This window comes from Pezoporus wallicus, unplaced genomic scaffold (assembly GCF_028554395.1).
Source record: "Pezoporus wallicus isolate ANWC-B61680 ecotype Strahan unplaced genomic scaffold, APGP_CSIRO_Pwel_v1 contig_7363, whole genome shotgun sequence".
Classification (NCBI taxonomy): domain Eukaryota; kingdom Metazoa; phylum Chordata; class Aves; order Psittaciformes; family Psittacidae; genus Pezoporus; species Pezoporus wallicus.
This window is the reverse complement of record NW_026641434.1, coordinates 467,421-491,518: the sequence shown is the minus strand read 5'-3', so window position 1 is coordinate 491,518 and position 24,098 is coordinate 467,421. Positions and strand designations below refer to the sequence as shown.

Genomic DNA, 24,098 nt, shown 5'->3' with positions numbered 1-24,098 from the left:
GAAAAGGCACTCTAGTTTCGGGTGAGCGTTGCCCTGCCCCGGCGCTTGCGAGTCGGGGGCATGCCCGCAGCTTTCTCCGGACTGAAGCCATCGCCGCGAACCTCAGCCCTCCTCCTCCCGCGTCCCCCCCCTGGTCCCGGCAGGAAGGGGAGGATCCGCCACCGCCCCAGAAAGCTGTGCCACTGGTACCGCCGCGCCCCTAGATCGGTCGCTTCCCCTTGCTTCGCCGGCCGACCCTAGCTTCTCCGTGGCCCAGAGCCGCACCGGGGCAGGCGGAAGGGAGTCCCGCCACTATGTCTCAGCCCGGGACGGGGAGGCAGCCGCCCCCCGCCGCGGTAAGGTGGGGCTCGGGCGGCGGGGCGGGTGGCTGTAGTCCCCAGGGCGCTGTGGGGATGGCAGTGGCGAGCCCCGGCGGCGCTGCCCGAGCTGCCTCACGGGCTCGGCGTGGCCGCGGTCACTGCCCTGGTGCCGTAGGGCCGGGAGTGGGAGGCTGCTGCCGCGGCGGTGCCGCCCTGGGGTGGAGGCGGCTGGTGGGGCGGGGTGCGGCCCAGGCCTTGACGAGCCGAGCCGGGCAGCAGGGAGCAGCGAGCAGAGGGCAGCACCATGGCTTTCGCGAGGTGGTGGTACGCCACGGTAAATGCAGGGGTGCGGCGGGACGGCCGGGGAGCCTGGGCCACCCCCGGGGGAAGGAACGGGGCGGCGGCGTGCCGCTCCGGCGGGCGGCCTCCCCTCTCTGTCTTTAAGACTTAGGAAAGGATTTTACGGTGACAGAAGGTACATCAGCGCTTCTTTTTTCTTTCCTTTTTTTTTTTCCCCCAAAGCGTTCGTGCAGTAGAATTTCAGGTCAGATGAGAATGTGGTGTACTCTGGATGTACTTCTATCATCCTGCCGCGGATAAGTGACGCTGAAAAATCAGGGATTTGGCAGTTTCTGTCATCTTCTGAAGTAAGGCAGAGCTTGCTAGCTGACGAAAACTGTACCACTCGGTCAAAACATAGCGATGTGTGACATAAGGCAGAATTTTTATGGGATTGTTTCTGCTTTGGAAAAATCCTCGTAGTGTGTCTGTTCTCAGGAACATATGGTAACTGCAGGTAGGTAGTGGAGTTGCCAGGAAATGTTGTCACTTGCTAGATTCTCCCTGAATAAACCATAGCTGTCTCATAGCTCCACGTGGTTTGGCTGGATTTAGGTCGTTAGTCATTATAAACCTGCAATTGCTGTTGAAAGTCTTCTTTATAGTTTATTAGTCATATGCGGAAACGGTCTCTTTACAGAGCAGTGAAAAAAAGTTTGTGTTCTGTTAAAGTTTTATGGAAAGTATGCACTGTGTAAGGTGGGTTTCAGAAGAAAACATAATGTATTTCCTGAATATATAATCAGGTAAATAGTATCTGTTAAATTTTAAATTGCTGTAAGTAGCTTAGATAGGCATTTTGAAACGTTTTTGAGTATTGTGTATTGTGTGTCAAATCAGTGATACAGTATGGTGGAGGACACCAAGTTACAGGGAGGAATGTTTGGGAATTGCTGCGTTAAGTGATGACATGAATGTTAAAGGCCTCTGTTGTCCTGGGTCACTGAATCCAATGTACAAAAAGATGCTAAGACAGTGTGCTGCTATTTGTGATCAGGTAAGGAAACCACTGACCCACGTGCTCTGTGGTAAACCCGTGGTTACAGTTTTGGCACCAGAATAGCGCCTGCAGGCCTCTGTGTGGGACTGCAGCATGCTCTGGCCCAGTGCACAGGACAGTTTCTGCCTGGGAGACCTTCCTGAAGGATGAGAAGGAAAGCAGAAAAGGTGAGAGAGAGAACAGACACAAAAAAGATTCACTGGTCTCTCTACCAAGGTTTTTACTGGCTTGTGTATTTAAAACAGAACAGGATGGCTGTAATAAGAATCTAGGTTTCACCTTTCCATTCCTTACATTGCTTGATTGTAGTTCCCCTGCCACCTCTTTCCATTTGGCAGTCTCCTGAGCAGCATCAACGATCTCTGCTGCATTCTCAGTTTCAACTGAAAACAGTAGGTCAGATTCCTCTCTGTATGGAATGATGCATTTCCTTTAATATCTGCAGTGCAAAGTTGGTTGACTTAATCTGAGAGGCTTGCAAGGAGGCTTCCCTTCTCACCCAGTGACTGAGCGTGTTGTCACTGCAGTCCTCTGAGATGCTGCTCAATGGCTTTGAACCAAAAGTTCATTTATGCTTATGGGGCTCCTGAGGTTTAGTAGGAATTTCTTGATGCAAGACTTTTAGTTGAGGTCTGATTTGTGTAAGCTTGGGCTGAGAATGTAGTCATGTGTTCAGTTTTTAGAATTTTGCCCTGTGCTTTTCACTGAGGCCAGTTTCTTTCTAGTTGCTCTTTGTATAAGAAGTTAAAGTTGTGTCTATAAAACAACAGTGTCATGACATTTTTGTGCACTGTTGAATAAGATGAATATCTCAGGATAAATGTTCTGGTTCATGATACTTCTTTGTATTTTCTGAGCATGTGATTATGAGTGGGTTTATGTGTTTCAGTTTTAGTTAGTAGAGATGGAAAATATTTTGGGCCAACTTAACAACTGTAAGGAATTGTTGTTAATTCCTTAGTTGAACTAGAAATGTAACTTCAACTTCATGCCCACTGTCTGTGTGACAGACCTGGAGCTGCTCCTGTCCTCTGCCTGGTTATGGATATATTTCTTTGGCAATGTAACGAAAGATGAGTGGAAAAAAGAAAGAGTGCCCAAAGGAAAAGTCAACTCTGTCATCCACTTGAGAATGTAAAAGAGTGATGGATGCATACTGTTCTGGAAAACCTGAGCTTGCTTAGCCTCTTGCTAAGCAGATTGATTGATTTCTTTTATTATTATTTTTTTTTTCAGTAGAAGGTTCAAAGCTTGGAAATACAGAGCAGAAAAGAGCTGCTGAAAGGCATTTTTGAAACAGGGTCTCATTTTGTCTCAAGCATCAGCTGTTCAGGGAACCAGTGCGGTCTTCTCAGAAGGTGTGTTAGAAAGTTGCATTCCCAGGTTACCTCCTCAGGATGGCAGACTTTAAAGTGAGGTAATACTTTCATAGACTCTTTTATTATCCAAGTCCAGAGAGTATCAGTGATGAATGTGCACACAGTGTGTGATTCCAACTTACTGGATAGAAAATTACTTTGGTCAGGTCATACGCGATGAACAGTATTTGGCCTTTAAGTCACAGCGTTGTTGTTGTAGGTGTTACTTGGCACAGCCTTTTAGAGGGAAGACAGCATGCATTTAATCTCTCTCTCACTTGAATTTAGGGGTAGCAAAGTTGTGGCCATTGTCCTGGTCCATTCCTTTTTCTCTCTGGCCAGTGAAGCTGCTCTGGGGTCCTTCTGGAACATGGCTTTGATACCCTGCTTGAGGGAATGCTGCTAGGCCCCTTGTCCTGCCCTCTGCAAGCAGCATAGACAGCTGTGCCTAGCTGTCAAGCTGAGGATGGGAAAAGAGGAAAAGTGGATGCTGAGGCAGGCAAACACAGAAGTCTTGGCACCCAAGAGGGCACACTCCGAGCTCTGTCTGTGACTTGCTGGTACAGCGTTATCTTCTTCTTTGTAGTCTTGAGACCGGAGGCCCTGTTGATGCTGTGGTCCTGTCTGGTATGGGTTTCCTTGGTGTGAAGACAAGGAGATGGATTAGGGAGAAAGAGTAACACCAGATTTGGCCCTGGTAAAAGCCTGGCACACTCTGTAGGAGGTATGTAAGACTCCTGCATTCTGGAGTTGTTTTAGCAAAAGAAAAAAAAACATCTAAGCTTTAAATGGTGTTGCTGCTTTTAAAGCTATGCCCAATGTTGAAGAAGCAAATGGATAAAAGCAGTAAAATATGTGCAGGGTACAGAAAGGCGTGCTTGTTTTAGTAGCTGAATCTAGGTAGCACTTTGTGCCAAGGGTATCTGTTTAGGAAGAGGGCTGGTCCACACAACGAAGTTTTGCTGGGTAGGAGCTGTGGCTCCTGAGTGTGTAGCAGTGCTGGCTCTGGACTTACCACTTTGTAAGCAAAAACGCACTTACTGACGTTGCTTTCAGAGGTATGTGGTGTGCGCTTTCATTGTATCACTAAAAAGTGCAGATAATGAGGCTAATTGTGTCTATACTGAAAGTGCTATTACAGGACACTGAGTCAATTCATCTCTTATATTAAACAACAACCTACAAGGACTGTTTTTCCTCTGAAGAGGCACAATTGGAATATGAGAATAGTATTTTCAATTTTAAAACTTGTCAAGTATCTTATTCATGCCCAAACTAATTTTAAAAACTTGAATTGTTAGAGGCTGTCTAAAACAATTTTTGAAAATGCTGTCATAGACCAAAATAGTGGAAACAGATTAGACACATGCTAGTTCTTTTTTAGTCTTGCTTGTTCGTTCAGCTTTAATATTTTCCCAGCATGTCTGCTGATGTGCTTGAACGTGTTCCTATTGAAGATAGTGCAATCATACATGGATCATTACTTTCTCCCTGTAGCCATGTAAAGAGAAACCTGTACAAACTCGTTACATTAGTGGGTTAGCAAACTTTACCTCCTGCTGCTCAGTCCTCAAAACAGAAGGAATAAATGGGTCTCAAATAATCTCCTCTATTTACTTAACAAAACAAACTGGACATGAATCCTCATTCCCAGGTGTCTCAGTTGCTTTTGGAAGTTAACACTAGCCATCAGATAACAGCGACTTCTGTATTCATGGTAAAATGTTTTGTTTTTTACTATTCTAAAGATTAAACAATTTGCTTTTGAAAAAGCTTTTCTGAGGGGCCATATTCACTGCTCACCAGAGATGCAGAGAGTAAAGCATGCGCTGGATGCCAGTGTGCATGCTGAACAAACTCTGTCCTTCTGTACACTGCTACACTTGGGCAGCAGATGGGATTGCACATAAGGTTGGATGAAAGCAGAGGTTTGAAGTCCTGGAGGGAATGTAAGATGAAGGAGGTTTGGAAGATGTAGAAGAACTGTATTTCCTAATGTGTACCTGTGCCTGCACTGCTACAGCATTTAGTTCTTGCATATCAGCAGCAGAATTCTGGAGAAAATAGTAACAGCTTTCCTCCAGGTAAAGAAGGCTGGGCATAATGAGCATTCTAATGTGTCTAAGCAGGTGTTGGAGTGCTCATGATAGTGTATATTGTGTTGGTCTCTCTGAGAGATGTTCAGTTTCTTCTGAGGCTGGTGGGACTGACAGTGTTTCTAAAGCCAGTATTGAAGAGTGCTGGGCTGGTGAGGAATGAGTGATAAGCTTAATATCTTCCAGAACTTGTCACAGGAGTAATTATGTTACATGTACTGCCCTGGCATGACTTCATGACTGTGATTTTGCTTGAAGATATCCAGCAGATCATTTAGAAACCCTGTCCATTAGTGAGAAGGAAAACTTAGGATGTTCTCTTCTGTCATATTGTGGTAGATGAAAGGCATCATACATGCACTAAGATGTTTGGGAATTTCTCTACATAGAAGGTATACTGTAAGATCTTAACTACGCATTTATTTTCTCTGTTTAACAGCATGGTGACAACAAGGCAAGTGGAACTTCTTCCAAATCAGGAGAGAAAGAAGCAGGTGTAGCAGAGGTAAATTCAAGTATTTGAACATGCTAAGAATCATTGGTAGTGAATTCCGCCCCATACAGGTTTTTGTGTTTTGACAGCAAAGTGGTGTAATTAACTGGTGACTGTAGTTACTCATTCATTCCAGGAATGTATAGCTCTGTCTTGTACTGCTGAGCAGCCTGCTGAAAATATTTCTTTGTTCTGTTGATCCTTTCACAAATACTTCACATTTGTATTGATGGAAATGATCTTGGTAGATATGTCTGTTCTGCAGTGCAGGTACACTGTGGGACGCATCTGATGATCCCAGTTTTTCAATTGTCCAGAAGTAGGGATGAAGCAAGTGCACTGTGACGCTTTCCACCCTGGTTGTATCCTGGCTTTTCTTCCAAAGATACAAATCCAAATTCATACATAGATGTTGCACAGATGTCTGTGCCATTTCCTGGCATGCTTGTAAATATGTGGGCCATGTTGTATTTTAGAAAATATATTTATTTGTCTTGCTTCCTCAGGAACTGGTTCAAGAGTCCCTGCTGGGTTATAACACTGGGTTTATAGAAGCAATTTTATAGTCAGAAGCAATATGGGTTGCAGGCAGTGTTAGGAACAGTACTTGGAAAGGTCAGCTGTCTCATTGTTAGCCACTGGGAGGTAGGTCCTTGTGTGCTAGTGAGTCAGGCTGGTATTACAAAGAGGAGGTGTCCAAGTCAGAATGTGAATCCTGGTACTGATAATTAGTTCCCCAAGAATCTCTTCTATTGCAAGCAGGAGCAGACCTTCCCTGAGGAAGGCTAACATTAGATACAGAAAGAGAAGAATTTGTATGTATGCCTGTTACTAACTGTCTACATGTTGGCTTCAAATGTCTGTCACTGACACAGTGAAGCTAGAAATAGGCGTGCCTGGTACTATATTCACAGCAGAAGCTATGTGGAAAATAACTTTGTCTAAGCTGTGGTGCCTTTAACTGCAGTGCAAATCAAGGCCAGTGCATGCTTTTACTGCCATCCTCTGAAGTGGATGATTAAAGCAATTACCTTTCTTTCCTGTCCAAATACCAAGGAAGGCTTGTCTAGCCTGAGAACGTGTTCCTCCTTTCCTCTCTGGACAGTTTTAATTACTGCTTAAATAGCATTGTTCTTTTATACATGCTAAGTTTAATGCCAAATTCTTTGCATGTTGTTCTGAATATAGAAGTGCTGACTTCTTGGGAAGGCTGGGAGTTGAAGCCCATAGTTTGGGTTGTGGAGTTACTGCTTCTGACCTTTCACTGGGAACATTATTTCTAGCTAGTAAAAGAAGGTTTTGCTTTTTGAGTCCTTAGAATCCTGCATTTATGCTTCCTCTTGTGAATTTATTTTTGTATTTGACTTGTTCCTCATTTACTTTACAATACTTAAAAGGGAAAGTAGATCAAATCGCTTTTCCTTAGGCCCACTGAACAGGTTCAGGCCCACCTTGGTTCACATCCACCTCCAAAGCACTCTGATATTTTTAAGCAGTTGAGATAGCAATTAAAATCTTTGTACAGCTTTCTTAAGAGTCTTCAATGTCATATATTGTCTAAAAGTCAGAGGTTACGCCTGCTTTTTGAAGCAGAAATTTATGATCTATCTGTAGATACCTGTAGACAACCTTGTCTAGCATATTGAGTTTGTTCACCTCCCTACAAGAAAAGATTTGGTAATGCATTATAAAAATGACAAGAAGACATGAAGGTCTTTGAAGAATTCATATTCATATTGAAGGGAAAATTGTAAAAGCCTGTATACTCATTGTGTAGCTAAAAATAACAATAAATGACTTTGTTCCTCTGATTCTTTGGGTATATAGTGAGTGGCAGATGCTAATTAGCTGCTTCATCAAGGAGAGCTCAAAATGTGTAAGGCATAGAATGGACTTCTCAAGCCTTTCATTCTTAGAGACTTAAAAGTAGATTGAAAAAAACCCAGCAGGTTTTCCGTAAATGAAAACCTACTTGGCAAGACATGTACTTGGACAGAGGTGTGGAGGAGATTTAATGGCTCCATTACATTTTTCCATTTCTAGCATCATAATGTGATAAAATAATGCTTTAAAAGAGTTAGGAGTTACCAGTGTGAAGATGATCTATTTAATAACACTATAGTTTTGGAATTACATGCAATCACAGTGGGGAGTATGTGCATTTTATCTGTGATGTACTAACAGATGTTAGTTCATGATTGTTCCTTCCAGAAGTATTTACTTTTTGTTTCTAGTAGCTTATTGCTTGACTATCACACAGTCCTTTCATCCTTAGATCTTCCAATGTTGTACAGAGGAGACTAGACATATTACCTGAGTGACTTAGATAAAATGTGGGGAATGGGAGGTGCTGAAACAGAGAGCTGGATTTGACTCATTTAAGGTCATCCAACTGCTCAGTAGGACAGAAAAGAAATCAGGTTGCCAAGTACCAGGCTGGTCCACTCAGTGTATAATAAACAGCATCCTCTAAGCTCAAAGGCGAAGCCATGAACTCTCTGAAGGCCGTGAGCCTTTCCATCTGAATCATGGAACAGGCCTCCCTTTCTGCATGGTACTGGTAGCACGGCTGGCAGCTGCAGTTTGTGTTTACTCCTCACTTGAAAATGCAGCTTCTAAAATCCACTCTGTTGTACTACACTGGAGGGTGCTGACACTTAAATTGCACAGCTAGAGCCAACTGATTGGCTGGAAGAGACAGACAGCAGGTGAGTTCAGCAGTTTCCAGCAACCTCTGTTCTGCTGAATGGCTCCGCAGGCTGGAAAGTAAAGGAAGGACACAGTCCTTCCCTGCCACTCTTCCCAAGTGTCCAGCTCTCACCTCCTCTGCTCAGTGGCTGGAAACATGAAGTTTAATGTAGTACTAGGGTTCCAACTCTTCCTTCTAGGATACTAAATTTAGTCTGTTTAATTTCTGAGAACAGAATTAAGATGTGGCCTTAGATTTAATATACCCTTTTTACTTTAACCCTGATCCTTCACAGCAGCCTGTGGCAGTTACTTGGAAGTCCTTTGGTTGCATTAATACTCAGTGCATTGCATCTAGCACAAGAGAGAAGGTATTGTGGAAGGGTTTCAGAGGGGCTAGGACTGTGATAATCCTGCTTCATAGGGCCATGTTGCTCTTGGATCCGATTGATCTTTGCTTCATTACCTGTTAGCAAAGACACTCATACTGCCTTGCCTTATTTCACTGGTGCTACTCAAGCACGTCTAGATAGACTGGGGGATCTACTTGCCACAGGAATGGTCAGCTTTAGGTTGAAATACACATAATCTGTTAGTCCAGTGATGAGCAACTATCTATATGTGTATCTATACCTGGTGTCTTGTAGACAGAGGTGAAAGATTTGCTGGAGGGACAAAGCTGGAAACTGCAGGTGTGCTAGAATATGTAATCAAAAGAAGATACACACTTCTTTATTAGCATAGTTGACCATGAAAGTGTGTGTGTGTTATGGTTGTATTAGTCATTGCTCAAAGACAAAGGTTCCAGTCACAAGGATATAATGTCTTGGTTGTCAGAACCTTACATTTGTTGAATTCACATTCTAAGAAGGAGACTTCTTGATCTAAATCAGCTTTAATGAAACGTTTTAATTCCTTGTGGATGTATGTCTGGTAGATGCTAGCAGAAAAGACTGTTGTTGGAATTCGTGGGTTGCTCAGGCACTTGAAGTTGCTGCATGTTTGCAGCTTGGATGCACCTGAATCCAGTAAGAGTAAGTGATGTGCTGCTCTTTTTGCATATCTGCCTGTGTTCTCACTGTGTTGACATTGTGGTTCTGAGTCAACATGTTTGCAGCATGCTATTGAAAAGTATATGGAATAGGAAATTTCATTTTCCTTCCTTGGAAAGACCTATCCTCTTTTTACTGTCATAGAGGGAAAAACAGAGGAGAGCTTCTGTATCAGTCTAAAAAACTAGCCTGTGAATTGTTGGCATCTGAACATAAAAATGCGGTATTAAAAGGAAGACAGAATCATATATTCTAGGAATTTGAAGCCCCAGCTTAGAATGGGGCCAAGTTTTACCGGCTATGGTATGAAACAAGACCCTCCTAATGCATCCTGCCATTTTGATTCATGCTTTACAGCAGTGTAGACAAAATACATACTGCTAGCTCAGCTCATTATTCTTAACAGGAAATACATTCTTTAGTTTGAAAAGATGACAATGTTAATTGGCACTGAAGCATCACTGCCCTTTTGGAGCTGATTCTTTGCTCTGACCTCAGGATTTCTGGGATAGCTTTTAATCCTGATGCTTGTCATGCAGGATTCAGTTACTCGGAGTCCAGGGGTATAACGTTGAGTAATGACTTCATGAGTGATAAAAATCTGTTGGGGTGCCCAGTACTAGTCTGGGTTATGGAAGTGCATAAATAACTTTGACTGAAGCATTTGTGAGGCTTCTTTGCATTTTGGTACCAAATTATTTATTTTAAACTGCATTGGTTGAGTTTTTATCCACCGCAAGAGCACCTGGTGGCTGCAGGGGAGTGTGATCCTCAGTGGAGGAGTGGAGGGTTTCTGAGCAGTACAGAACCAGCTTCTTTGCCTGTCTCACTTTCTTTTTGTTCTTCTTTGGCTAAGATTCAAAAGGTAGTTGTCAAAAGCATTTCTAGGACAAGAGACTGCACATTCTTTCCTCATGTGATTTTCTTTTCTTGTTTTTTTTTTTTTTATTTAAAACAACTATATGCATTCTCTTTGCAGTATTATAACACTTGAATGTTATAGTCCAAAATGAATATTTATTCCTTATTTCTAGACATCAGTCTTAATCATGTCTTCCCTCAGAAAATCTACATATCAAAGAGATACATGTTTTATCTCCCCTTTATTAAATGTGGGGAATTAGTATTTCACTCTGAAACAATGTTTTGGCTTTTTGTTTTGAAGCCATTGCTAACAAGGAAGAGTAAGTTGTAAGTACCTGTATGCCAGAGCTTTCATTCCTTCATGCACAATTCTGTGCAGGCTCTTGATTCTCCTAAAGAAGCTAAGCTTTGGTAATTCATTAGCCTATTATTATCAGGTTGGGAAGGAGATGTGAGTACAGCTGCAAGGTGCTTCTTCAGCTGATTGTGTCTGAGACTGTCACAGGAAAAAAAAACTTTTCCACTTCTAGGAAGGGGAAAAGATGGGAACAGCTCTAATGGATTTGTTGATAAAGGATGTCAGAGCTGGTTTGCCTGGAAGGGGCATTGTGGGGAGGATGCTGGGAAGCACATAAACCCATTATTTCAATAAGTGTTAAAGAAGGATGAACCTAGCAGCATGATGTGGTGAATTTTTCTGTTTTTACAAATGCATTAAGGGGTAAATACCAAAGAAGTTACTGTTGAAAGATAGCCCTGGGAACTGAAATGTATCCCTCAGCCTGCTGTGATGAGTATTCAGCAAAGCGTAATGATTTGCTGTGGTGGCTTAACTTTCCATGTACCTTATCTCTAGGTAGGCTTTCTCTACTCCAGAGAATTTATTTGCTTCTTTTTCTCCTGTCTCTCCTACCTGTGTATCTTTATTGCTGTTCCACTTACCATGAAACAGAAAAATGTACACATTAACAATTTTTCCTTCATACTGTTTAATTGATTAACAGAAGTTCATGCTCAGGGCAAGGATTTATTTCACTCTATTAGGTTTTTTCCTAGCTCATGCTTGGAGGGGAATGTGGGGAAACCGGCTAGACTTGTGTATTGGTTTTATGTGGCAAGGTTTTGGTAGCAGAGGGGCTACAGGGGTGGCTTCTGTGAGAAGATGCTGAAAGCTGCCCCATGTCTCATGGACCCAGTGCAGCCACCCCTAAGACAGACCCACTGCTGGCCAAGGCTGAGTAACAGTGGTAGCACCTCTGAGATAACATATTTGCAAAGATGGAAAAGCTGTGTGTGCAACTGCAACCAGAGAGAGGAGCGAGAATACATGAGAGCAGCAGCTCTGCAGACCCCAAGGTCAGTGAGGAAGGAGGGAGGATGTTCTCCAGGTGCCAGAGCAGATTGATTCCCCTGCAGCCTGTGGTGCAGATCATGGTGAGGCAGGCTGTGCCTTGCAGCCCATGGTGGAGCAGATATCCATCTGCAACCTAGGGAGGACCCGATGCCAGAGCAGGTGGAGGCCCGAAGGAGGCTGTAGGAAACCCGTGCTGGAGCAGGCTTCTGGCAGGACCTGTGGCCCTATGGAGACAGGAGCCCACAGGAGCAGGTTTGCTGGCAGGACCTGTGACCTGGTGGAGGACCCACACTGGAGCTGTCAGTTCCTGAAGGGCTGTGCCCTGTAGGGGACTCTCCCTGGAACAGTTTGTGATCCCCTGAGGAGACATAGCAGCAGAGGCTGCTAGTGACAAACTGACCACAATCCCCTTTCCTCATCTCCCTGTGCCACTGTGGGGGCAGGAGGTAGTTAATTCAGGAGTGAAATTGAGCCCTGGAAGAAGGGAGGGGTGGAGAGAAGGTTTTGTATGATTTGGTTTTATTCTTCATTGACCTACTCTGGTTTGATTAGTAATAAAAGAAGCCAACTAATTAAATTAAACTAATTTCCCCAAGTCAAGTCTGTTTTGCCCATGACAGTAATTAGTGAATCATCTCCCTACCCTCACCTTTACCCACAACCCTTTTGTTGTATTTTCTCTCCCCTGTCCAGCTGGGTGGGCACAAGGCATCCAGCCAGGGTCAGGCTGCCACACCTTGTGCCTGAAATTTTTGAGTATGTTGGTAGGTGTTATAAAAACTCCCTCTTCAAAACAGTAATTTATTTGTGGATTTTCAGAGCATCATAATTATGTTAGAAATACTTCTGTACCAAAAGTAAGCTCTGAGTACCATGACCATGAGGTCCTGAACCAAAGGTTGAGCCTGAGGTGCAAGCTGGGAGCTACAATAATGAAGGTATACCTGGTGTACTGATTGCTCTTCTGAGGTCTGCTCTTTTTTGAGGTTTTTTTTTTTCCTTTTGTTTTTGAAAATGGAAGGAGGTAGCACTTAAAATTTTCTGTTCCTTCAACAACTTAATAACTTATTTAAAAGCTGAAGCGTTTATGGCTAATACTTTCTACTGAGTCTTTAATGCACTACATCAGTAAAACCCAAAGTGTTCTGCATCTCTGTACTGTCTCTAGAAAATTGCAGTGCATCACACCTCTGTCACCTGCCTTCAGGAGCATTGCCACCTAGGGCCGGAGGACTGCTGGTTTCTGAAGGGCATTAATAATGTTCATTGTAATGAGGGTTGAAGGGTGTGTGGAAGGAGAGTGTCTGCTATTTAGGGGCATCTGGTCAAAGGAGCCATGAGGAGAAAATAGCGACAAACCTGCCTACTTGGTCATGTAAATAAGATGAGGGAGGCTGCAATAAGAACAAACCTGACTACTTGGGCATAAAGATATTTATCTCCTCAGCTGGAAGCGTAAGGAAGGGAAGGGACAGAAGTGCAGAGATACCAAACCTGAGCAATTAGTGTCAGTGGGGGCAACAACCAGAAATGACCGTGGGCAGTGGCAGCAGTGGGTGGGCTCTGGGGAGGCTGCAGCAGAGCTGGACTTTGCAGCTGATGAGGCTGGCAGCCCGGTGGGGGTCTGGCATGCTGGTGGGGTCAGTGGGATGGTACCAGCTGATAGGTGGACATAGAGGGATCACAGCCTGGTGCTGGTGCCAGCTGCAGGGTGGGAGGCGAGTGTCTGTGTCCTCCCCAGGGCAGGGGTTTGTTGTGTGGGGTGTGCATGTGTTCACCAGCAAACCTGCAGCTGGGCCAGTGGTGAGCAGGAGACCCCAGTCTGGGCAGGGGTGTCATGTGGGCAGAGGGTCCGTGCTGAGTTTGGGGTGCTGATGGGATGAGGTTGTGTTTACTGCGTATTTGCAGCAAGCACCGAGGGGGACCCGTGGTAGCATCAAATTGCTGGGGTATGGGCAGGGGTGCCAAGGTGGCAGAATGGCCATGACGGTGCTGGGGGGACCTGCAACAGTGCCCATGCTCATAAGCCTGGAGGGTGCTGAGTGCGTGATTGCACTAGTGCCCTCCTGGCTCTGGAGCCCCAGAGGAGGAGACACAGCTGTGGGTGCTGGTTGTTATGGTGAGTTGAGTGTGTGGGTGCTGCTGGACAACAGTGCAGCTGGCTGTGCCAGTGTCCTGCCTGCTCATCTGTCTCCGGGATATGTGCTTAGTTTTGTTCCTGGATGAACTTGGAACCCCACCAATCAGCCTGGTGCTGGGCTGGGCCCCAGAAGCTATGCAGGTCTGTACTGGGTAGTACTGGTCTGTACTGGGCAGCACTGTGGGTCAGGCAGGAGTGCCTGGACTGGAGTGTCTGGTGGAGGTAGTCACACTCCTAACATCCCTCTAACTGGAAAAATCACTATTATACTTGTTTTTTGAAACAAGCTGTGAAGTCTTACTTGGATGTCACTGTTTCCAGTGTCACCAGTGTGAAGTGTGAAATCCTTGATGTAAATACCCCACTTTTTGTCAATCTGGTCCACATTTTTGTGATGTCAGTCTTGCATAAGGGTGGCCCAGTGCCCCAGGCTCTGGCTGGAGGGTGACTTAAATGTGCAGTTTGTTTATCTGAGATGCTGTCCTGGTTTTGGAGAGCAAGAGGTGGAATTAATGAAAGAGGTCTTTAATGACAGAGTCTCTCAGTCTGTTACAGTACCTAGCATCCCATCAGTTGCAAACTGGTGTTTCTGAGTTTGCATATGAGGTTGGTTATTGAACCTCTGGTCATTCTGCAGACTTCCCTGTCTGTAGAGGATAATGTAAGTCTGTACTCTTTAGCTGTGTTGTGGATTTTCAGCTTACCAGAGAAATGAATAGGTCTTACCCATCTGCTGCCTCCAAGAACCTGAAAAAGCTTTTTGCTGCATTCATTACTAATCTCTTATTTATCCAGACTTTGTGAGGTGTGATTTCAGCAGTTGCTGAGTTTTTGCAGCGGTACCTGATGGTACTTGATGATAATGGCATTGCATTGGTCAAAAATGGGAGGTTGTCATGGCTTTGTTGTTTCAGTTGAAAGAATATTTACTGACTAGAAAACCCATTATTCTGCCTTTGTCTTTACATCTTTACTTCCTGAGGTATAATGTTAACTTCTGCGTGGTGGTTCAAGTTAAGTCTGTACAGCATAGCTTACCAACCTTATTTTCATTGATACTTTTCATTAAAGTATATATGGTTACTGTTGCTTTAACTGTTAATTAAAATGGAGTCACTCTGCTGCAGGAAATGGCCCAGATTTAAGTGCAACATAACAGCCTTTTCTGGGCTAAGCAAAACTGAAATTAATTTTGTCAATTAAAGTTACATAGAAATTATTTCTGGATGACTTGCCTTGTATAAAATGTTCTAATGGACAGTTTTTTTAGTGTACCTTTCTATATACTGCTTTGTTTGCAGTTCTGCTTGGCTTTTCTCCTTCTTCATCAACACTTCTGACCTTTATTATGTCTTTTTTTTTTTTTAGAAGAAACCAGCAAGTGCTAGTGTTAGCCAACCCCTCAAAACACAGACAATTGAAGCACCTTCTGCTGTTAAGGTAATGCATACTTACAGGAATTGTCTCTTTTAGAAGTCAAAAGGATATGATATGACTTCATTCCCTGCAATGAGACAGAAAACGGTTGGTTTGCCAGCATTCAGCAACACTACAATGCTCTTTATGTAGTGAATTGAAATTAAAGAGGAGTGCAGGTCAGCAAAATGCCAGCACTGACTTTTTGAAAAAATAGACATGGTTACATTCTCTCCTTTCACATGTTGTTAGTCTCCTTGTTATTTTTTAAAATCCTGGTCCCATTGGTATCAGTGGCAAAGTTCATTTGATTTACAGGGCTATGGTTCTTTTCTCACTGTTCAGTATTGTTTGGATGTTTGGATTCTCTTTACTCAATGGGCCTGATGACATTGAAGCAGTGAGAACTGTCTCTGCTTTCATAGCTCCTGGAACAATTCAGTCAGTCAGGAAGTTACCATCCAATGTATTAAAAGATGACTTGCATAGGAGCGCAGTTCATGCTTCCTGAAGAGAAGCAGGGATCACATTAAGTGTGCTGATGTCTTACAGATTATTAATGTTTGAAATAGGGTGCTGAAAGTATGCTTTCTCATGGTGGTTATATGTGAACTAATGGCTGTAGTTGATGGTCACTGTTTTGTGCAAGTGGAATGCACCTCACTCAAGAGTAGAGAGAAGTAGCGTATGTTTTATTGAGGTAAAATAATAATTCAACAGTTTAACAAGTTTGATGGAATTTAACAAAGTTTAACAGTGATTTGACACAATTCAGTAAGTTTGATGGCAAGGTTCACTTTATTAATTACTGCATGGAAGAAATGTAGAAAAGAAGGTTGAGTTAGAATCGAGTTAGAAGATTCACACAGAGACCAGAGACGCATAGAGTAAAGACAGCCCCTCCGGTGAGCTATGAGTGGACTCCCTTGCTTTCTGAACTCCTTTTGGAGCCTCTCTAAAGCTGGGTCCAAACTAAGTCTCAGACTTGAACAACGGTTGGTGTCTAATGGAATTATCCATTCAATGTTTATAATAATATTGATTAATTATATGAATTAGTAATGCTTCAAAGCATTAATTCAGCATGCTATCAGTCACTTATCAAGGATCTGTCATGGGTAAGGAATCTCTCTGTCTTGGGTAAGGAAGGATCTCAGTCTCAGGTAAGGAATCTCTAACCTAGAGAGTTGCTCGACTCTCAACTCCTGCTCAAGGAGAGAGTTGCTCAAGGGGAGAGTGATTTGGCATGCAGTCCAGTGCAATTCACACTACACCAATACTGATGATAGTACTTACAGACTGATGTAGTTGGCTGCTAGTTGGTAGTATAGACAAGACAGATGTCTTCATCTGTCTTGCTCCGATATCTTGTTCTTTGGTTATCTTGCACTTTCGGGTTTCAAAACCACTCTTCAAAATATTTTTAAAACACTTTCAACTCCCTTGTATGTGTGCAAAGTGCTTTCCGTTGTGCTGGTTCCCCACAGGACATGAGGCCATCTGTTCCTTAGCCTGACAGCAAAGAGTCACTTGAATGTGTGACAGTATTCCATATCTGGAGATACCCCATCATTTAAAAGATCCTATCAGCAGGAAGTGTTTCTGCTTTTGAATGTGATTTTTATTATTTTCTTAATTTATAAATTTAAGTTTATAATTTATAATTTAAATTATATAATTTAAATTTATAATTTTCTTAATTTTTATTATTTTCTTAAGAAGTAGGACATAGGGATATATAAATCCTGTTGTCCCCTTCTTTCAATGCATTTATCTATCGCTGAAGACAGCCCAACATTTTTGTTGCTTTTCTGTCTGTTCCTTACAGTTTGGCAGGGCCTGTCTCCTGCTAGTTAAGCTGATTATAGTTGTACATTTGTAGTTCCCTTGGGAGCTGCAAGGGGTGGAACAGGCTCAAGTACAATCTTCTCACATACCAGTTGCCACCTGCATGGTCCCATGGAAGCTCACATTCAATTTTCTAACCAACACATCTTTATGTCTTTTTTTCTGTATGTGTTCTTTCTGTTATAAGCATATAATTTACATTAAGTGTGGAGGCACAATTTCTTGTGATGCTATTGAGCATCATGAAAAAAATGTGACGTATTGTAATTGCCAGGAATTGTTTTATATTAGGTTATAGCAACTTAGGCTGTGTGTTATATTCAGTACTTGTTGTTTGTCCAGTACTATGAAAATACTGACCTCATGGTCTTAAAATTGACTCTTAATAGGTATTTGAAGCTTAACCTTTTTAGTTTCTACTTGACCATGAATAGTTTCCTTCATTTAGGCTAAACCTTCTCTTAATTATATCTTCTAAATTTAACAATCTCCCACAATCCTTGTTGCTTGTGAGCAGCATCTTTCAGCACTGCCAAGGTGCACACACTAGGAGATCACTGCTACCATTATTAGCAGGCAGCAGTGAGGAATTAAAGCTGAACTAACCTCCTTCCTCTGCAGAAGGTACCCTACCAGCGGCTGTGTTTTCTTTACAACGTTTTAAACTGGTTTTGCCAGTTACATAGCCAACAGGAAAGCAAATTTCTAGCTCAGTGTTCAATTATAGCTATAAATAGGCACTAATATTTGCACTCAGCCAGATCCAGTGATCTTTCTTGGATCTTTGTGTTCCTATATGGTAATTCTGTTGATACCAAATGATGTTTTGCTGCTTTTTATGTAGTAGATTTTTAGCATTGCTCTTAATGAGTAATTATTTTCTTTTTGTTGCTGGCTGCTATAGCTTAGTGAAGTGAGAATTTTTGTTCATACTACTTTCATGGACAATTCATTGAAGCAGTGCTGGAAGAATTCAACAACAGTGGAAATTTAGTGAGAATTATTTTTGTTTCTGACTTGACTGATCAAGAGAAAGCTTCTTGATCTTAATAATTTAAGAAATTTAAGGTTAGTTACTTTCAGCTGGCATCCAAATTAACACTGTTTTAAAGGGGGATTCAGTCTGCTTTCTTCTGCAACAAACAGGAAAATGACAAGAAAAAAAAGAACAATTATTCAATTACTGAATGTCTTTGAGTGAATACCTACTGTTTATGGAGCAGACTGGGAATTTTGTCACAGATTTGTCTAGATTATCATCAGAAGTGATGCCTACTGTCAGTCTATTTGCTGGGATTTATTTTTTTTTCCTGCTACATACCTTATTTAACTGTCACTAATTTTTTATCCTAAAGTCCTTTCCAGCCCTAACTATTCTATGATTCTATGATTTTGTGAGCTTTGCAGTCACCTTATTGTGAAGGAAAGAATTTTTGAGCAGAAATCATGTGAAGTCACGGTACTGATTGGGAACATCCACAGAAATGTGGCAAAAGGATGCTGGGGCATGAATTAGCAGGGCTCATTTGGAGAGCTTTAAACTAGATTCGAAGGGGGATGGGGTTGCAGCTGGGCTTGCCCCAGTGGGGCAGTGCTCCAGAATTAATGAAGACTGGGAGGCCTCCTACAATCCTAGGGTGAAATCGGTGTGCTCAGCTCGCTCCCTGAAATGCCTGTACACCAATGCGTGCAGCATGGGAAATAAGCAGGAGGAGTTGGAAACCTGTGTTAAGTCAGGAGACTATGATCTGGTGGCAATTACAGAGACGTGGTGGGACAGCTCACATGACTGAAATATAGTCATGGAGGGCTATGTCCTTTTCAGGAAAGACAGGGCAGCCAGGCGGGGTGGTGGGGTTGCTCTTTATGTGTGGGAGCAACTACAATGCACCGAGTTCTGTCCAGGGACAGGTGATGAGCGAGTTGAGAGTCTGTGGGTGAGAATTAAGGGGCAGGCTGGCAGGGGGGCTACTATTGTAGGTGTCTGTTACAGACCACCGGATCAGGGTGAGGAAGTTGACGAGGCCTTCTACAGGCAGCTGAGAGTGGCCTCACAGTCACAGGCTGTGGTCGTCGTGGGGGATTTTAACTTCCCTGATGTTTGCTGGAAGGACCACTCGGCAACCCAGCTGCAGTCCAGGAGGTTCCTCCAGTGTATGGATGATAACTTCCTCCTGCAAACGGTGGATGAGCCGACCAGGAGAGGAGCGCTGCTGGATCTCATCCTCACTAACAAGGAGGATCTGGTCGAAGCAGTAAGGGTTGAGGGCTGCCTTGGTTGCAGTGACCACGAGATGGTGGAGTTCAGGATCTTGTGTGGTAGGACTAGTAGAATACCAAGTAGAATTGCAACCCTGGACTTTAGCAGGGCAAACTTTGGCCTTTTCAAGCAATTGCTAGGGGAAATCCCATGGGCAAGGCTGCTTGAAGGTAAAGGGGCCCAAGATAGTTGGTTGATATTCAAGGACTGCTTTTTCCGTGCTCAAGATCGGAGCATCCCGACACGTAGGAAGCCAAGGAAGAGGGCCAGGAGACCTGCGTGGCTAAATAGGGAACTGCTGGGTATGCTGAAGTGGAAGAGGAGAGTTTACAGGTCATGGAAGGAGGGGCTGGCCACTTGGGAGGAATATAAGGCTGCTGCTAGAGGATGTAGGAAGGCAGCTAGGAGGACTAAGGCATCCTTAGAATTAAACCTGGCAAGAAGGGTCAAGAACAGCAAAAAGAGCTTTTTCAAATACATGGCAGACAAAACTAACACCAGAGGCAATGTAGGCCCACTGATGAACGGGATGGGTGCCCTGGTGACAGAAGATAAAGAGATGGCAGAGTTACTGAATGCCTTCTTTGTCTCTGTCTCTGTCTACTCTGCTGCAGGCAGTCCTGAAGAGCCCTGTACCCCTGAGATGTTAGATGAAGTCAGGTCGACGGAGCGGTTTGCCTTAGTCGATGAGGAATGGGTTAGAGACCAGTTGAGCAATCTGGACATCCATAAATCCATGGGTCCAGATGGGATGCACCCGCGGGTGCTGAGGGAACTGGCGGAAGTCATTGCTAGACCACTCTCCATCATCTTTACCAAGTCTTGGGAAACGGGAGAGGTGCCTGAGGACTGGAGGAAAGCAAATGTCACTCCAGTCTTCAAAAAGGGCAAGAAGGAGGACCCGGGTAACTATAGACCGGTCAGCCTCACCTCCATCCCTGGGAAAGTGATGGAACACCTTATCCTTGGTGCCATCTTAAGGCATATCAAGGATAAGAAGGTTATGAGGGGCAGTCAACATGGCTTCACCAGGGGGAAATCATGTTTGACCAATCTCAGCCTTTTATGAGGAAATAACACGGTGGATGGATGATGGCAGAGCGGTGGATGTGGTCTACCTTGACTTCAGCAAAGCATTTGACACAGTCTCCCATAGCATCCTCACGGCTAAAATGAGGAAGTGTGGACTGGATGATCAGGTAGTGAGGTGGACTGTGAACTGGCTGAAGGAGAGAAGCCAGAGAGTTGTAGTCTATGGGGCTGAGTCTAGTTGGAGGCCTGTAACTAGTGGAGTGCCTCAAGGGTCAGTACTGGGACCGGTATTATTTAATATATTCATCAGTGATTTAGATGAGGGAATTGAGTGTACTATCAGCAAGTTTGCTGATGACACTAAGCTGGGAGGAGTGGCTGGCACGCCAGAAGGCTGTGCTGCCATCCAGTGAGACCTGGACAGGCTGGAGAGTTGGGCAGGGAATAACTTGATGAAATATAACAAGGGAAAGTGTAGAGTCCTGCATCTGGGCAGGAACAACCCCAGGTTCCAGTATAGGTTGGGGAACGACCTGTTAGAGAGCAGTGTAGGGGAGAGGGACCTGGGGGTCCTAGTGGACGACAGGATGACCATGAGCCAACACTGTGCCCTTGTGGCTAAGAAGACCAATGGCATCCTGGGGTGTATTAGAAGGGCGGTGGTTAGTAGGTCGAGAGAGGTCCTCCTTCCCCTCTACTCTGCCCTGGTGAGACCGCATCTGGAATATTGTGTCCAGTTCTGGGCCCCTCAGTTCAAGAAGGACAGGGAGCTGCTGGAGAGAGTCCAGCGCAGGGCAACGAAGATGATTAAGGGAGTGGAGCATCTCCCTTATGAGGAAAGACTGAGGGAGCTGGGTCTCTATAGTTTGGAGAAGAGGAGACTGAGGGGTGACCTTATCAGTGTCTATAAATACATAAAGGGGGAGTGTCACGAGGACGGAGCCAGGCTCTACTCAGTGGCAAACAATGATAGGACAAGGGGTAATGGGTACAAACTGGAACACAAGAGGTTCCACTTAAACTTGAGAAGAAACTTCTTCTCAGTGAGGGTGACGGAACACTGGAACAGGCTGCCCAGGGAGGTTGTGGAGTCTCCTTCCCTGGAGACATTCAAAACCCGCCAGGACACATTCCTGTGTAACATTATCTAGGTGTTCCTGCTCTGGCAGGGGGATTGGACTAGATGATCTTTCGAGGTCCCTTCCAATCTCTAGCATACTGTGATACTGTGATACTGTGAAATGCTTAAATTTGTTTATGTGTTACTAGTTAATAGCGTGAAGGTTGAAAAGGCTATCTCTAAATCTTGAGGTTATTCAGGAAAACATTTAAATGGTCTGAGAACTTCCGCTTCATGTTCTCCTTAGAGTAGATTTGTGTTGTGGTGCACAGATCCTCAATTTATAGGTGTTTTGCAGCAAGACCATGGCAATCCCTGAGGCTGTTCCTGCAAGCTGCCTTCAGGGCTGTTGCCAGCACGTAGTCCTGCATGTGAAAATCACAGGAACCGTGTCCATGTGGAGATGAGTGCTGGTCATCTTGGTAGCAGTGTCACATTAAGGGGTCTTTACCTCAATAAGGGGTTTACCTCCAAGAAGGGAGAAGATCTTACCCCTTCACTTGTCAGTTTGATGGGTTTGTTACCATCCCAGGAAAGGGGAGATCCTTGCATCCAATCTGCCTGTCAGAGCCCTCAGCAGGTGCTCAACCAGACAGCACAATGTATCAGAGAGTGATTTGGCCATCCTATTCAGAATTCATGGGAACAGATTCACCCATCGAGTTAAAAATTTAAGTAAATTTTTAAAGCCAATTTTAAGTCAATTTCGTGTCAATTTTAAGTCTCTGGAAATGCGCACAAAATAGATCTCAGCTGAGAATTTCTATGATATAACTCAGTGATAGCTTAAAGTTCAAAGATTGCTGTTGATAATATAATACGGTAACTGCAAGAGCAAGTGTGAAAATAACATACATAAAGCCAGCTAAAAACTGATTGTTAAATACACATAAAGTACAGCTCATAACCATCTGGTGTTCCTGTGGGGGGAGAAGACAGGTTCAGCCCATCAGTTGATCCCAGCAGTCATGATGGAGTCTTCCCTAATTTTCTCTCCTCAGTTTTTCATATTTATATGATTTACTTCAAATTAGCAAGTCTCCATAACTCCACCATTTACCAGTTGGTCAACTGACTTGCATAATGTTACGTAATGGATTGTCTTGCTACACATGCTTAGGGAAGGGCCTCCTAGCCTGTGCAGGGGTCTTCTGAGCTGTGGATGTGATTTTTATTGTTAAAATGAGATTATAAAGAGGATAGTTCACCAAAAGGACACCCTAATCATGTTTTGCTGACTCTTGAAGACAGGTTGGGTGGGGCTTTGAGCAGCTTGGTCTAGTGGAAGGGAGGCAGGGAGATTGGAACTAGATAAGCTTTTAAGATCCCTTCCAACACAAACCATCCTGTGGTTCTGTAATTCAGATAGATGTCCAGGTCCAGACCTCAAGGAAATGTCTTTCCTGATTAGAGGTTTGTTAGTTTTGTTTTTCTTGGTCTGCCTACACAAGGCCAAAGCCTCTTCAGCTGTCAGTTCTCATCATAAATCAGGGTTGGTTTCTCAGGCTTCCTGATCTTTTAGGAGGCCCTTCTATATTTGCAGGTTTTACATAGTAATACAAGTTTCATTTTTTTAATTCTGTGTTTATGGAGCTTTAACTAAATGCCTATTGAGCTTGAGTGGCTCTAGTAATACATATTTTGTTAATGGTTGGTTTGAAATTCTCTCTACAATAAAAATATAGCTTCCTTCATCATTTGTGAGGTGATTTATGTACACTACATGGTGCCTTCACGTTCCCCTTCCTGCTGGGATTGTAAGAGAGCCTGGCCATGATGTGTTGGCTCCACTCCACCCTCTGCTCAGTTTGTATATGCTGAGACCATATGCCAACGTCTCAGGGTTGCTTGGGGTGCTGTCTTAGGGTGGATTCTGTGCATATCAGCCGCATTCCATCCTGGAAGTAGCTGGTGCATTTTACCCTAAAATTACCTTGATATTATAACATAACTTTGAGGATTGGGATGGAGGGTGTCTCTAATTTCCCCCATTAGTGCACACAGAGGCATGGCAAAAATAGACTAAAATGTTAAAAGTTGGAAGCTGCAGGAGTACAGTTCTGCATGGAAGAGCTGGTTTTGTGTAACATCATAGCATGTGGCATCCATCACCCAAGGTCATCTTGTTTAAAAAGCAGGGCTATGAAAGAAGCGAATGATCTGGAGACCATTGCAAAAGTTGCAACTTGTAAAAAGCTGTGTGGCAGTCAAAATAATACATCATTTCACAAAAAAAATACTTGGTACTTGACTCAAAAATGGGGTATTTTTCTCATCAGCCTGTGTCATATCTTGTTTTCCCCTTTCTACTTCCATTTCTAGGGCTGACTTTTGTTCTTACTCCCTTGAGATAAAGGGAGGCATAGAGGCTACTAAGAAAATAATGGTTGAAAGGTTTGTTGGAGGGGTCTTTAAAAAAAGAAAAACAACCTCACAACCTATATAAAAGCCTCTCCAATACAACAGGTGTTGAGAATTTGATTCTTTAGGAAAAAATACAATTAAAAAATAAAGAGCAGGCACTATTGGTATCTCAAGAAGTGCCTTTAAAATTCATATGAACTATTTTGATTTGTTAGTCTTAATAATAGTCTTAATTAGTAAAGTTTCAGCAGCCTTAATGGGCTCAACCATGTCAATTTATTTAGATAATAACATTTATGTACTCTGGGAGTCTGGATAATCAGATTTAGAGAGGGGGTGACCCATAAACTTCTGAAAGAAACATCAGTCTGTTGA

At 43.5% G+C, this 24,098-nt stretch overlaps 1 protein-coding gene across 9 annotated transcripts in view; it reads left to right on the top strand.

Moving 5' to 3' along the window:
- The first annotated feature begins 207 nt into the window (after window positions 1-207).
- CAST (calpastatin) overlaps window positions 208-24,098 on the top strand; it is a 63,805-nt gene continuing 39,914 nt past the window's right edge. For 6 of the 9 annotated variants that reach the window (XM_057423918.1, XM_057423909.1, XM_057423912.1 and 3 more), the window contains exons 1-3: window positions 208-335; window positions 5,532-5,597; window positions 15,052-15,123. In XM_057423918.1, coding sequence (XP_057279901.1) covers window positions 294-335; window positions 5,532-5,597; window positions 15,052-15,123 — 180 coding nt within the window. In that variant the 5' untranslated portion in view covers window positions 208-293. Of the gene's footprint in view, window positions 336-522; window positions 634-5,531; window positions 5,598-15,051; window positions 15,124-24,098 lie in introns of those variants that run through there. The other 3 variants (XM_057423910.1, XM_057423914.1, XM_057423915.1) reach the window with 3 other exon arrangements.